General features: G+C 36.6%; 2 protein-coding genes across 3 annotated transcripts in view; both read left to right on the top strand.

Annotated features, from left to right (window-relative positions):
• LOC107748807 (nucleosome-remodeling factor subunit BPTF-like) overlaps positions 1–12,815 on the top strand; it is a 47,776-nt gene extending 34,961 nt beyond the window's left edge. Inside the window, exons 25-35 of the mRNA XM_016563767.1 lie at positions 690–723; positions 1,118–1,359; positions 2,902–3,156; positions 5,220–5,302; positions 5,524–5,749; positions 6,275–6,543; positions 7,445–7,618; positions 7,711–7,903; positions 8,346–8,430; positions 9,950–10,136; positions 12,179–12,815. Coding sequence (XP_016419253.1) covers positions 690–723; positions 1,118–1,359; positions 2,902–3,156; positions 5,220–5,302; positions 5,524–5,749; positions 6,275–6,543; positions 7,445–7,618; positions 7,711–7,903; positions 8,346–8,430; positions 9,950–10,136; positions 12,179–12,215 — 1,785 coding nt within the window. The 3' untranslated portion in view covers positions 12,216–12,815. The remainder of the gene's footprint in view (positions 1–689; positions 724–1,117; positions 1,360–2,901; positions 3,157–5,219; positions 5,303–5,523; positions 5,750–6,274; positions 6,544–7,444; positions 7,619–7,710; positions 7,904–8,345; positions 8,431–9,949; positions 10,137–12,178) is intronic.
• A 1,348-nt stretch (positions 12,816–14,163) lies between these two features.
• The window catches only part of kpna2 (karyopherin alpha 2 (RAG cohort 1, importin alpha 1)), a 4,085-nt gene continuing 2,435 nt past the window's right edge, over positions 14,164–15,813 (top strand). Inside the window, exons 1-6 of one of the 2 annotated variants that reach the window (XM_016563759.1) lie at positions 14,164–14,216; positions 14,346–14,447; positions 14,553–14,693; positions 14,808–14,893; positions 14,984–15,252; positions 15,345–15,439. In XM_016563759.1, the coding sequence (XP_016419245.1) occupies positions 14,382–14,447; positions 14,553–14,693; positions 14,808–14,893; positions 14,984–15,252; positions 15,345–15,439 (657 nt within the window). In that variant the 5' untranslated portion in view covers positions 14,164–14,216; positions 14,346–14,381. The other variant, XM_016563758.1, reaches the window with a different exon arrangement.

Genomic DNA, 15,813 nt, shown 5'->3' with positions numbered 1-15,813 from the left:
TAAATCACTTTAAGGAGTCAAATATCACCTCGTAATGGGAAGGTTAATTTTTTATCAGAATTGTTTTATTACTGATTAGAAGGTGCTCCTAAATTTTTGACCGTGCTCCTAAATTTTTTAAATTAGGAGCACAAGCGCTCCTAAAAAGAAAAGTAAGCGTAGAGCCCTGCCTTCACGTAAAACCGTCAAAATAAACTTATATGACTGAATATATTACTACTGTATTCTACAATGGAATTCTCAAAGTAATAATAATATTATTATTTTTAAGGAAAATCATACAACCAAGTTATTTTTTATTAATATTAATTTATACAGTTCTGTTGTGCAGCATCATGTCTGATAAAATAAAAAAAATTTAAATGCAATGTTTTATTGTAAATTGATTTTCATTTGATTACATTTTAAAAGATTGATTAAAATGTTAAAGTTTTATTAATTCGTTTCACTAGACACCAATTTTTATGATAAATTTGTACCGAATCATAAAACAAGGAATCCATAAGAAATCAAATAGAAAACAGAATTTAGGGAAAAATAAAATGCATTTTTGCATAAAATGCAAGATATCTAGATATTAGAGAGGGGGAAAAAATATATATATTTATTTTTGCTTAGTGATTCTCCGACATGTATATGTATTGGAGTATATCAAACAAATAGCCCTTGAGACTATTTTATCCCTTCAGGGAGCCCTCACTCACAAAAAGGTTGGAGACCCCTGCTTTAGAGTGTCGCAGTGACCGTCTTTTTGCAGTGAAGGATCTGTCATAGTTTAATGAGTGGGAAGATGACATGAAGTGATGTGAGGTTAGCTGCATTGAAAACAGATGAGCGCACATGTGAATATACAGCTCCGGATCAGGGTGAAGTTCACAGGATTTTGTCCACAGAATAATAAGAGCACACGTTTTAACATATGATTTTATTATTTCACACTCAGTATTTTAACTTAAGCACTGCAAGCCATGCATACAGCGCCAGACATGACAGACGCAAAACAAGTACTTTAAAGAAATTCCTTAGCTTATTGCCGTTACTGTGGCAGCCAACAACAGCACAGCTTAACCCTTTGCACATTTTTATATTTAGTTATATTGAAAAAGTTTCAATTCAGTCGATCTTCCTCAAACTTCAGTCCCGCCCCCTACACCCGTCCCCGCCCCCACCCCACAAATAGCACGGGTGACGGCCACCGCACCCCTACAACAGGTCACCACCCTCCCCATCACCCAGACCACCGTTACCAAAGTCCAGCCCCAGATCCAGCTCCCCCCGCAGCTCCTCAGCGTCCCTGGGCTCCAGCAGCAGGTCATCTCCCACATCCAGAGTCAGGTAGTGGCCCAGATTCAAGCTCAGGTCCAGCAGGTCGGTACCTCGGCCGGGATGCCCCAGCAGATCAAACTGCAACTGCCCATTCAGATCCAGCAGCAGGGCGGAGGGCAAGACCAAGCGCACCAGATCCAGAATCTGGTGACCATCCAGACGGCCAGCGTACAGGAGCAGCTCCAGCGCATCCAGCAGCTCTGCGAACAGCAGCAGCAGCAGAAGAAGAAACAGCAGGAGGCTAAGAGAGAGCAGGCCCAGCAGCACGTCAGCCAGAGCGAGCTGATACAGAAACAGGTCAGGACCCAAATATGTGACTCCAGAATGATGAATCATAAAACACGGAATCCATAAGAAATCAAATGGAAAACACAGAATTTAGGGAAAAATAAAATGCATTTTTGCATAAAATGCAAGATATCTAGATATTAGAGAGGGGGAAAAAATATATATATTTATTTTTGCTTAGTGATTCTCCGACATGTATATGTATTGGAGTATATCAAACAAATAGCCCTTGAGACTATTTTATCCCTTCAGGGAGCCCTCACTCACAAAAAGGTTGGAGACCCCTGCTTTAGAGTGTCGCAGTGACCGTCTTTTTGCAGTGAAGGATCTGTCATAGTTTAATGAGTGGGAAGATGACATGAAGTGATGTGAGGTTAGCTGCATTGAAAACAGATGAGCGCACATGTGAATATACAGCTCCGGATCAGGGTGAAGTTCACAGGATTTTGTCCACAGAATAATAAGAGCACACGTTTTAACATATGATTTTATTATTTCACACTCAGTATTTTAACTTAAGCACTGCAAGCCATGCATACAGCGCCAGACATGACAGACGCAAAACAAGTACTTTAAAGAAATTCCTTAGCTTATTGCCGTTACTGTGGCAGCCAACAACAGCACAGCTTAACCCTTTGCACATTTTTATATTTAGTTATATTGAAAAAGTTTCAATTCAGTCGATCTTTTTTACCCCGTTTTAACATGGATTTCTATGGAGACCGGCCGTAGCTGTCGGGCAAGATGGCGGATAGCAGCGGCTGCACATAATATCCGCGTTCTGATTGGTCAGATCACCTGTCAATCAAGCTCCCTGCAAACAGTCAATTACGTCACATTCTTCTATTTTTCACGTGTTTATCACCATATGTCTCCCAGCAGTTTCCCTGCAAAAAAGAATTTAATTTCATCGGGAGAAATTAAGTCATAAGTATTAAACTAATTATTGAATTATTTAATAATTTATTATAAATTAATTGTAAATGTATTGAATTAATGCATGTATGCTTAATATGAAATACTTGATTAACATGCATATTATGCTACTGCCACTTTAAAACCTAAGACACATCTAATGTTCTGATCTTTCTCAACTGATTACATCACTTTAGTAGACTTGTGCCGGTATTCGGTAATGCGATATATCACGGTAATGAATATGCACGATATTGTTATCGTGGGCACTTCTAAATACCGTGAATAAATTATATATTACAAATAATTCAGAAGGTCATCTCCCACATCCAGAGTCAGGTAGTGGCCCAGATTCAGGCTCAAGTCCAGCAGGTCGGGACCACAGCCGGGATGCCCCAGCAGATCAAACTGCAACTGCCCATTCAGATCCAGCAGCAGGGCGGAGGGCAAGACCAAGCGCACCAGATCCAGAATCTGGTGACCATCCAGACGGCCAGCGTACAGGAGCAGCTCCAGCGCATCCAGCAGCTCTGCGAACAGCAGCAGCAGCAGAAGAAGAAACAGCAGGAGGCTAAGAGAGAGCAGGCCCAGCAGCACGTCAGCCAGAGCGAGCTGATACAGAAACAGGTCAGGACCCAAGTATGTGACTCCAGAATGATTTGACTTTAAGAAACATGGGATATTATGTAAACCTTTAGGCTACATTCACACAGCAGCAACATACGATTAGTCATGATTGAGCGTGTTAAGAATCGCTCTTTTCAAGATGATTTTGATCTGAAATTTATAGGCTTTGCAACCAAATTTTAAGAATGAGTTCAGCTTAGGGCTGCACACCAGATCCAGAATCTGGTGACCATCCAGACGGCCAGCGTACAGGAGCAGCTCCAGCGCATCCAGCAGCTCTGCGAACAGCAGCAGCAGCAGAAGAAGAAACAGCAGGAGGCTAAGAGAGAGCAGGCCCAGCAGCACGTCAGCCAGAGCGAGCTGATACAGAAACAGGTCAGGACCCAAGTATGTGACTCCAGAATGATTTGACTTTAAGAAACATGGGATATTATGTAAACCTTTAGGCTACATTCACACAGCAGCAACATACGATTAGTCATGATTGAGCGTGTTAAGAATCGCTCTTTTCAAGATGATTTTGATCTGAAATTTATAGGCTTTGCAACCAAATTTTAAGAATGAGTTCAGCTTAGGGCTGCACGATTAATCGAATGCGATTGTCATGCATATCTTGTCAGTAAAGCCGGTTCTGTGATTAGTAGTAAATATCCAGCACGTGCTTTCAGATGGAGCAGCGTTTACTACACAGTTCACCGACAAGCTACGCAAAATCGCGTTCATAATCGCAGACAATTCATTTGGAGTTTTAGCGCGAGAGCGCCCTCTGGCCTTCGGATGGAGATTTACTGCTGATCACAGAAGCGTGCTTCACTGGGAGATACGCATGATAATCGCAGCTTCTGCCAAATCGCGATTTATCGCCTTTGCGATTTAATTTCGGTTAATCGTGCATCCCTAGTTCATCTGATATTTTTTGTTATCTGTCACTACGTTTAGAGGCATTACTCATTAGTTGATTAAGCATGCGTGAATTGATACACTGCAATGAGCCGTAGTTAATTGAAACATTTAATTATTAAAATGTAAGGCTATGTTAATTTGTTAATTAATTATGTTAATTTTATTCCAATGCTTCTTGGATGGAATGAAAGGTTTAATTCAAATTCTTTAAAAATGTATTGTAATTAAAAAAATATTTTCTTATATATATTCAATATGAAAATACAGTACCTACAAAGAATTAATAATAATAAATTACTATATTTTCATTATACAATATTTTTAAAATTACAATTTATATTATGGTTTCATATAATAGATAAATTAATTAATATTATGATACACAATGGATAAATATGAATAAATGCAAATAAAAAAAGATTGAACATATAAAGATTTTATTGTTACAATTCATGAGTGCACATTATTCTAATGGAAAAAGTCTTTATTAAAAATGATATCTCTGCTAATGAACTGCAGGGGGGGGAATATGAGTTCCTGTGAGTCCTTAATGCTTTATATATATATATATATATATATATATATTCAGTTTGATCAATTTAAGGTCATAAAAAGTTTTAAATATTTTAAATGGTAACAAATGGAACAAAAGTCTTTATTGTTTATTTAACGGGATTGCGATATGGCCAAATATGATCATTAAACTGCAGGAGGTGATGATTTAAATAAATGCGAGTGCTGCACTTTTCAGACTCTTGAAACACATTATTGTATTGTCAATAATAAATCCAATTTTGATCAACCTTTATTTCATATGTATTGATATGTTAGTACATAACCCAATTTCAATACGTGTGTGTATTTAATAAAAGATATTTAGGTATTTTGAATTAGTAGTTACCCTGTTTTGCCGTTAAATGTGTGCCTCACTTATTCAGCTGCAAACCAGTTAAAGTATCTGAGATGCATGATTACTATCCGTACAAATCCTAATGGATTTAGAAGTGCAAGTCCTGTCCTGCTTGATTTCCCACTAAATGTATGCATTTACTAGGAAACGTGACATTACAGTAGTTACAATCTTGACCGATGGTGCTTCATGTTGTTTTGAAACTTTTGAGTTAACATTTATTAAACGCTTCTTTTTGTTTTTCGCTTAGGTGGCTCAGAAGCAGAATGTGGCCATAGAGCAGTTAAAACAGAAGAAAACCATGACTCCTGCTGAGAGAGAGGAGAACCAGAGGTAAACACTTTCTATATGTTATCGATCGCCCTTTTTCCTACTTTCCAAGTGACTTTTTCAGTGATTTTAAATTCCAGCTAACATGAAGCATTATTTAGGCTCGTTATATTTGTAACGTGTGCACCCCAGATAATCCACTGAAGCTGTATTTATGGGAGTCTCATTTAAGAATCGACTGACTTTAATCAGCCTAATCCAGTGTGTTTTGTCTGTCCGGGCAGGATGATTGTCTGTAACCAGGTGATGAAGTTCATCCTGGATAAAATCGATAAGGACGAGAGGCAGGCGGCCAAAAAGAGGAAACGGGAGGAGTCTGTGGAGCAAAAGCGCAGCAAGCAGAACGCCAGCAAGCTGTCAGCTCTGCTCTTCAAACACAAAGAGCAGCTCAAGGCTGATATCCTGAAGAAAAGAGCTCTGCTTGATAAAGAACTACAGCTGCAAGTGCAGGTGAGAGGAACAGGAAGTGCAGGAAGTTTTTATTAATTAACAGATTAATAAATAATACATACAATTAATATTCAATGTTTCTTGAGCAGCAAATCAGCATATTAAAGTGATTTCTGAAGGATCATGTGACACTGAAGACTGGAGTAATGATGCTGCAAATGCAGCTTTGCATCACAGGAATAAATTACATTTTAAAGCGTATCATTATTTTAAATTGAAATAATATTTCAGAATAATACTGTTATTACCAGGTGAGTATGATAGACTTCCTTTGAAAACATGAAAAAAATCTTTCGACTGCAAACTTTTGATAGGTAGTGTGTTCACATACACTAATTAATGACCATTTTTCCTCGTTTATGACGATCTCTGGGAATTTGGCAATAGAGACGAATGCTTTCATTGCATGCCCACATCTCAGCTTTACTCACACACACTCTATTAACACCACATCAGACTTGCCAAAGAGACAGCTGAAGCTACATTGCGCATGTCGAGTCATTGTCATGTTGTCTTTCATTGCAGGAGGAGCTGAAGCGCGATCTCATTAAACTGCGGCGGGAGAAGGAGAAAGCTCAGGCTGCGGCTGCACAAGCTGCTGCGGCCGCCAGCGCACACGTCTCCTCGCACACAGCCACGGTCACGTCCCCCTCCTCCGCGCACAAACGCAAGCGGGACGAGGAGAGAGACGCCTCCAAGTTCAAACGCAAAAAGATGATCTCCACTACCTCAAAGGACAGCAAGAGGGACATCAAGCTATACTGCATCTGCAAGACGCCCTACGATGAGTCCAAGTATGACAACTTTACTGTCCTGCAATTTTAGTTGTTTTTTTTGTTTTTTTCCTGTTAGGAATTCCTTTTCTCTGTTTTGTTTATCACTTCATTTTGAATATTTACACTAGAAGTTAACATTTTTGGCTTGAAAATATAAACATATAATAAGATTTTAAAAGGAGACAATATACCTATTTGTCAGTTGTGTGTGTGTGTGTGTGTTTAATCTGTTAGTGAAAAATATAAATATAAACATACATTAAGATTTTAAATATACCTATTTGATCAGGTGTTTTTTTTTTATCTGTTTGCATTTAGATTTAGTTATTACTTACTATTATTATTACTAAATTATTAAAGAAAATAAGTATTTTGGCATAAAAAATATAAACATACACCTAGACGAAAATAAAGAGAGAGATTTACAACACAAAATTTAATTTAAACATGTTATTATATTTTAATATTCTGAGTGTTTTGGCATTAAAACATGCACATAAACTAAAATTTTTAAAAGGATACAATAAACCTATTTTTGCCGAAAAACTCAAAATATAATATAAAACTATTTTTTGCATCCCAGCTTTTTCAGAAAAAAAAAGTTTGGCATCAGACTTTATGAATAAGTCTGGTGTGAAAAATGTTTATATTTTGTGGATATTTTATACTTTTGTGTTTGGATTAGGAAAAAAATTGTTGTGGTAGAAATATTTTTTCTGTGTTTTTTTTTTTTTTAAATAATTTTGAAAATAATTTCCAATTGGTACAAGACTTGTTCGAATACAGTGAAAAACTGTTAAACGTCAATCATGCTACTGGAGCTGTAAAAATATGAATATGGTTTTTCATGAAAGACATTATATATATGAAAATCAGTTGGATGTGAGATGAATCTAATGTTGGTACGCTGTTGATGCAGGTTCTACATTGGTTGTGACCTCTGCTCTAACTGGTATCATGGAGAGTGTGTGGGCATCACCGAGAAAGAGGCCAAGAAGATGGACGACTACATCTGTTCAGAATGTAAACGAGCTCAGGAGGGAAGCACAGAGGAGCTCTACTGCATCTGCAGAACTCCATACGACGAGTCCCAGTAACCACACACCTGCAGTTTCATCACATCTGTTTCATAAGCTGCATGTAGAAGCATGTTTTCTGATATGTTCGTGCCTGCTGCTTCTTCAGGTTCTACATCGGTTGCGATCGCTGTCAGAACTGGTACCACGGGCGCTGCGTGGGCATCCTACAGAGCGAAGCCACACATATCGACGAATATGTGTGCCCGCAGTGCCAGTCTACAGAGGATGCCATGACGGTCCTGACGCCACTCACAGATAAAGACTACGAGGGGCTGAAGCGGATCCTGCGCTCCTTACAGGTTCGTATGGTGTCTTGGCTGTTTGGAATTTTAGAGCTGGGGTTTAGTTTGGAATGGGACACAATGCAGAAGTGTTTCATTGATTTTAACTCTTAAATTGGTTTAGTTATAATCATAACAAAAGCAAGCGATTGTCTGGTTTGAATAAACTTCACCATTAGCTGCTTTACAGAAAACACTTGTATGGCACTGCACGATGTTTAAATTATAGTTCAACCAAAAAGGAAAAATCTGTCATCATTTACTCGCCCTCATGTTGTTCAAAGACACTGAGTTTCTTTCTTCTGTGGAACATAAAAGACGATATTTTGAAGAATGTGGGTAACCAAACTGTTTCAGTTCCCATTGCCTTTTATTGTATGGTCAAAAAATATAATGGAAGCCAATAGGAACTGAAATCGTGTGAATCTCATAATCATTGTATATGTTTTCTATATGTTAGTCCCATAAGATGGCGTGGCCATTCCTGGAGCCAGTGGATCCGAATGATGCTCCAGATTATTATGGGATCATCAAGGAACCGATGGGTAGGAGTTTTTGTTTGCCTCTTTTGAATGACCAGAGTCCGTGACTATGACTGTTTGGTTATATGTACATTTCTGTTAAAGTTTTATTAAGGTAGTTCTATTATAATGTTTGCCTTTCTATTACTAATAATATAAAAGCAATTGTTATAATACTTTTTGTATACATTAATTCCTTTGTTTAACAGTTCTATCTGATTTTTAGACAAACTTCTATCCGTATTAGACAGAACTGTTAACAACGACAGTAAGCAAGAGGGAGAATGTGAGAACTGTGTGCCGTCAAAATATAAGTCCCGCCTCGAACACATCGGCCAAACAGAAAAACTTATCGGCCGATGCCGATATTTGAAAAATGCCAAATATCGTCCGATGTATCAGCCTTGGCGATATATCGGTCGACCACTAGTTATTAAAATATCATTGTATTATATTATATTATATCATAGATTAAAAAGTTTGTCAAGACAAACTATAAGTTGGCTTGAGAAAGCCTGACCAGAAAGTTTGAAAAAGTTTTAAAGTTTAAAAAGTCTGACGGTTTTCAGTCTGAAATAGTTTGTAGTTTAAAGTAAAGCTTAAAGCTTGAATGTTTTTAGATGACAGACAGACAGACAGACAAACAGATTAGTGGTCGACCGATATTGGTTTTTTGACAGCCGATGCCGATATCTTGGAAAGCAGGGGGGCGATATAAAGCCGATATAATTTGTTTTTAATTTTAATTAATATTTAAGAAATTTGACAATGGATTAAAAAATAAATGTGTAAAATAAACATACTTATACTTTAGATGACAAAGTATTTTTCACAAACAAGTAAATATTTAATAAAAATATAATTAAAAAGTAAGTAAACACTTTAAACCAACAGGGCACTCAGTATTCTGGGAAGTTTGTGTGCATTGGGAATCATATTTTTCAAATAAAGCCAAGGTAACACTCATTTTACATACAGCACACAGTGAAAATGACATGAATATGATAGTGGGCAAATGCATAAAGCGCAGCATAATTTGAAATCACGAGTTTAAAGTTTAAAGCATTCAATTCACACGGACCGACCGTCACGCAGAGAACACGCGATCATGCAGGTCACATGCACACTTCACAAGATCTCACAACTAGATTCGACTAAGTTTGCAAGGTTTTTTAAATTAAATGTTCATTAGTCATTCAAAGATTTGTTTAAATGACAAACTTCTATCCGTATTAGACAGAACTGTTAACAACGACAGTAAGCAAGAGGGAGAATGTGAGAACTGTGTGCCGTCAAAATATAAGTCCCGCCTCGAACACATCGGCCAAACAGAAAAACTTATCGGCCGATGCCGATATTTGAAAAATGCCAAATATCGTCCGATGTATCAGCCTTGGCGATATATCGGTCGACCACTAGTTATTAAAATATCATTGTATTATATTATATTATATCATTGAGTTAATTATAAGTAATGCTGAAAAAGAATTAGCATTTTATCTCTGTTTTAGTAGTGATTTCCATTATTTTCTGTTATCTGCAGACCTTTCTACAATGGAGGAGAGGTTACAGAATCGCTTTTACAGCAAACTCACAGAGTTCGTAGCGGACATGACCAAAATCTTCGACAACTGCCGCTACTACAATCCCAGCGACTCGCCTTTTTACCAGTGTGCTGAGTTCCTGGAGTCTTTCTTTGTACAGAAACTCAAAGCTTTCAAAGCAAGCAGGTAACATCTGCTCCCATGCATACAATGTAGCAGCATAGGATGGTTTTTAGGATATTTAAAGATTAGTTTAAATTCTGTCATTTACTCACCAACCAACATCACTTTAAGAAAGACTAAAACCGATACAGATGAATGCTTGTCTTGTAAAACTAATTTAAATGATTTAAAAATATTCATTTTTTTTGTTTTTTTTTAAGCTACGTATTTAGTAGGGGTGCAACGGTTCAACTTACTCACGGTTCGGTTTGTATCGCGGTTTTAGAGTCACGGGTTCGGTACGCTTCGGATGAGCGACCACACAGATCTTCTCACTGCGCGCGCGAGTTCACGTCTTCTGGCTCTTTAATATTTAAACTGGCAAGGCTTAAATGAGTTTAGTTTAAACACAGATAGCAACGTGTGCTGTTCAGGTCTCACCTGCGCTATCAGCACGTGATGACGGCATAAATGACAGTTATTCCAGCATAAAGCACCCGCATAGATTAAAAAATGACTGGTTTGTCCAAGTATTGTTTTTTTTTCTCTCTCATCGCTCTTGTTGTAATGTATTGGGAAGCCAGAACTTGTATCCATCAACAGAAACATGCATTAGCCGAACTCTTAACAAACCATATTACAGATGCATTGTCAGATTTAAGTTAAACCGCGGTCCTAGTGTATGCCGAACCGCTTGTGGAGAACCGTACGGTTAGATTTTTTTACCGAGAACCATTGTACCCCTAGTATTTAGAGTAATTATCCAGAAAATTCATTAAATATGTTTTTGTCATCTATCAAAAGTACTGTTAACCAGGTAGTTTGAAAATCGTAAATATCGATTTAAAAATCGGTCAAACCGATTATCTGTTTATATAAAAGGCTGTTACAGTGGTTTTACCACAGGTAAGGTTTTTTTAAGCCATAGTATTAGTTTTTTCGTACTAAATTTGTAGCTGCATTGTACTGTATAGTTTGCTCTCATGTTGATTTCACAATTTTCATTAGTCTTTTCCGTTGCATTGGCTTACATACATCCCATTTTGTTTAGTGTCTGCTTGTCTTCATGTACTTTGTTTTCATACTATGAATGTTTCTGCTTTGAATATATTTTTTTTAACTCAAGAGGCAGTATAGTGGTTATCTAACCTCAGATTTCTCTGGCTGGCTTTTCATCCTCTTATTCCTGTCTTATTTCATTGACTGTATGCTGATAACATAAGTGTTTGTGTTTGTGCTTCATGCATGTCATTCATACATTCCATTATCCTTTCTTGCAGATTGTCATAAGTCATAGTGGCTGAAGGGGCGGAGTCATTCTGTATTAGAGAATCATGGAACTTGCTGTTTTATTAACAGCGGAAACTGATGTACATTTAAGAGAAATGAGAACCTGTCAATAAAAGCCAAAACTCCAGTGAAGCCTTTGACAATCAGAGAGCGGCAGCCATGTTGAAAGTACTATGTCTGTGCATTTATGATCCTGTTTTTTTTTTTTTTGTCCCCCATTACGTTTGCTGATCACATGATGTTATTTATGATGTTTACATGGATGCATGATCATATTTATCATGTGGATTGGCTGATTAAATACATTTTAAGACTTTTTCTGTTCAGTTTTATTGTAATGTGCTTCACAACGTGTTAGTTTCAGCTGGTTCGCTGCTCTGTCCAGGTTTTCATTGAGAGGACTCATGAATTGCTGATAGTTTGTGCAACTTTATAACTTGCGCAGAATCTACGCAGTTTCGGTTGGCTTGAATATGAAGCAAAATAAAGAGTTTTAAATCCTTTTATTAGGATTACCATGTTGAAATAAAGGACCATGCTTTAAAAAATGTTTAAATGGTATGTTTTTTTGTTTTGTTTTTCATTTCTTCCAAATTTAGATTGAAACCAGCACCAATTTAAATGACTGAAGGCATTCCCGTTGTATTATGTTAACATGGCTTCCATTCCTTTAACCCCTGAGGCTATTTTTCTATGTGCTGTAGATTTCATTTTCCATTTGTGGATGTTCAATAAAACCAAAGGGCTTTTAACCTCATTCTCTCTGTATTCTCTAGGTCTCATAACAACAAACTACAGTCATCAGCTTCATAGAATACAACCACATGCTGTTCTAAATAAACTTTGAACATTTAATTCAAGATGGAGCTCTATCCCAGTCGGCCAGCACCGCACATAGCCACAGCGTTTGGTGGAATATCGGACGTAAAAGCTGTGGGTTCGGATCAAGAATGGACGGTTTACATTTTTGATTGTTAAAGCAATGAGTTTAGACTGGGATGCTCTCCTATTGGATTTCTTTATGGATTAAATGCCTACAGAAATGTTTTTGTGAGTTTTTAAAACCCTCCGGAATCATGTTCGCATTTTCCAGGAAAGCAGGAGTCTATCATGGTGCACCCATTTTGTTTTGTTTTTGTTTTTTCCCCCCCTTCATATGATTCATCGTACTACTTCAGAAGTGGAATGTGGACGCAATCTGCTAATTGGTTTTTAAGCAGTGGGGTAGATCAAGTTACCTAAACTAAGAAGCGTTGCTCTAAAAATGCATCGAGGACTGATGAAAGTGCTAGTCAAGAAAGTATCCTGTTTGTATAACTTGTCTTTTTTTTTTTTTTTGTATTACAACTGAAGAAATATTGATGTATATGAAACAAATAAATGGAGGGGACAGGATTCTCTCTTCTACATTGATTAAGATGTCTATATTCTTTTCATTTGAAATTAATAGACCCCTGTACAATCTGGCAGTTCATATTGGATTTCTTTAAAAGATGGTGTATTTAAAGATACATAAATGATCTAACACGATTCTGTTTTGTCTAGAAAATTGTGTTAAAAGGCACAAAATAAACCACACATATTTTCTCATGTTTATAGTTAAGGATATACTAATGACAGTAAACTTTTTTGTGTTATATTTTTAAGTGCACTTTTCCCATCTTACAGAATTTGTATGGCAATAATCATGTTTTGTTCCTATCTCTGATCTTAATAGAATTACACTTCTATAAAGACTTTTTATTACTCTTATTTGTTTGTATACTTGGGATCATTTGTTTCAAGCCTACATATACACTTAGGATCTTCAAATGGTAGTCTAATTAATTAATGAATTAGCCAGTTACTGAGTTGTTTTCACTGTCAAACAAATAATTTCCTATTATAAATATGATAATTACGCCATAAAAGGATTGTTTGATTTACAGAAATACTAAATCCTTTTTTTGAGTGGGAGACACGATATATGTTACTGTTAATGTTTTATTGTTAATGTAAAATGTTACTTTTTTCAGCATACAATGGATATATGCGTTGTGTATACTGTAACACGTGGTGGCAAAGTCTTTCTCTTCAGTCCATTCTTCCACTATGGTTTTTAAAATATGAAAAAGCCAAGCGTCGTCGCCGCTGACCAATCAGAATTAAACTTAGAGCTGTTAGGCCCCGCCCCCTTATCACACGTGCATTCCTTTTAACCAAAGTGCTTTCTACCGATTTATTTTAACAGAACGGTATATTTAATAATCAAAATAGCACATCCTTTAATAGCCTTTATATTTATACAAACAATGCAGTACTGCAATACTATTGTTTAAATGATTGCAGGTAAGTAAATAATAAATAGAAAACAACTATTTGAAACCACTTCTCCAGATTTAACTGAAAATATTTTAAATAATCAGGTTTTTATAAACAGCTGTTATATTTATAGAGACCATTAATTCAGATGATCAAATTAATAAAACGATCAGATGTCAATAACAAAAAGGTCAGATATTAATATATATTTATGAATAATCTAAATACACAAATTTAGATATAAGTGAACATGTTTATATGTTAATTTGAAGGTCATTTCTTTTTAAAGGATAAAATATTGAAGTTCATTCCCAGAAATCTTGTTTGGCATTCTCGCCAGATCTCGCGTTAATACGTAAACTACGTCCCTGGTCCCCACGCCAGCAGTGTGATTTTTCAAAACGGACCAATAGGAAAATGCTTTTGCTCGAACGGACCAATGAGATTCTTCGTAGCGCGAGTTTAAATGTCTGTTTCGTACGTCCAGCGCCACAGTCCTTTGGTTAGAAAGCGGTAAGTTCCTCTTTTTCAGTCGACTTATAATTTCGTTTTTATATTCGCAAGTATGCATTTCTACTTTCTGAACTGTGTGTGATACAACTTATGTTGATATTCGAACACGAACGTGTTTCTTTATTTCAGGTTGCGATATACTGTGATTAATCAAACGTCCTTAAAATGTCTGCTGCTAATGAGAACAGTCCACGACTCACTCAGTTCAAAAACAAAGGAAAAGATGTCACTGTAAGCAGTTTTGCAAAACGATACAGTAAAAAGTGCTGATATCGATTGTTTTCTTTCAAATACGCCCCAGTTCAGTTCATACAGATGTTAAATACTTTAATGTAGGAGCTGAGACGTCGAAGGATCGAAGTCAATGTTGAACTTCGTAGAGCAAAGAAAGACGAGCAGATTTTGAAAAGGAGAAACGTGAGCAGTCTACCGGACGAGGCCACCTCTCCTCTTCAAGAGAAAAGCCAGAACTGTCAGGTGTGTAGATGATCCATATTAATGCACGATTCAAAACATAATCGTTCGTTATTGATCAATATACACATGATATTGAGGTATTACACGTCATCGATATGTATTGTGTTTAATCAGGCTCAACACTGGACGGTGGAGGAGATTGTAAATGGTGTGAGCAGTAATAACTTGGAGACTCAGGTCCAGGCCACCCAAGCTGCCAGGTAATGCTTAAAAGTTAGCATTTGCATGCAAAGAAATATGCATTAATGTCCAGTGTTTTACGTACTATGATTTGTCCAATTGAAATACAGGAAGTTGCTGTCAAGAGAGAAGAATCCCCCTATTGACCGTATCATCAGCGCTGGTCTGATTCCCAAGTTCGTGAGCTTCCTGAGCTTGGTAGAATGTCCTCCCATACAGTTTGAGGCAGCCTGGGCTCTGACTAACATTGCATCTGGAACATCTGACCAGACCAGCGCTGTGGTTCAGGGAGGGGCTGTTCCAGCATTCATCAGCCTCATCTCTTCACCGCACGCTCATATTAGTGAGCAGGCAGTCTGGGCCCTCGGAAACATTGCTGGTGGGTGACCAATAGTGTTTCTTTTCAGTGAGATGTATTGATTTCCGTTAACTTGGTTGCTTGAATTTATTTTTGCTCTTTTGTCTTTGTAGGTGACGGCTCTGCATACAGAGATAAAGTCATTAAGCATGGTGCGGTTTCCCCCCTCTTGGCTCTGCTGGCTGTTCCTGATTTCTCTGTTTTTCCTGTAAGATGATTATTATATATTTTTTAAATAGTTTTTTTTTTCCATTTATTTTAATGATTAAAATATTAGATTTATTCATATTAACTATATATTTATTAAATATTATATGTAATTTTATTAAATTACATTTGTAAAAATATTACAAATTTAAATGTATTAAAAATGTATTTTGTTATCTAAAAATATTAACCAAATTTATTCATTTATTAAATATTTATTCATTTTTTTTTTTTTAATTAGATCACTAACATTTTTTTTTTATTAAATTTAAAAAGATTTAAATAGTTAAAATTAATTTATTCCACTTATTTTTATTAAATTAGAATGTTTGTTAATCTGATTACTTTAAAACCAACTTTTTTATTCTTATATGG

Source organism: Sinocyclocheilus rhinocerous, unplaced genomic scaffold (genome assembly GCF_001515625.1).
Source record: "Sinocyclocheilus rhinocerous isolate Xijiao unplaced genomic scaffold, SAMN03320098_v1.1 scaffold950, whole genome shotgun sequence".
In the NCBI taxonomy this organism is placed as follows: domain Eukaryota; kingdom Metazoa; phylum Chordata; class Actinopteri; order Cypriniformes; family Cyprinidae; genus Sinocyclocheilus; species Sinocyclocheilus rhinocerous.
Note: the sequence above shows the minus strand (reverse complement) of the source record. Positions and strands in the feature narration are given on the sequence as shown.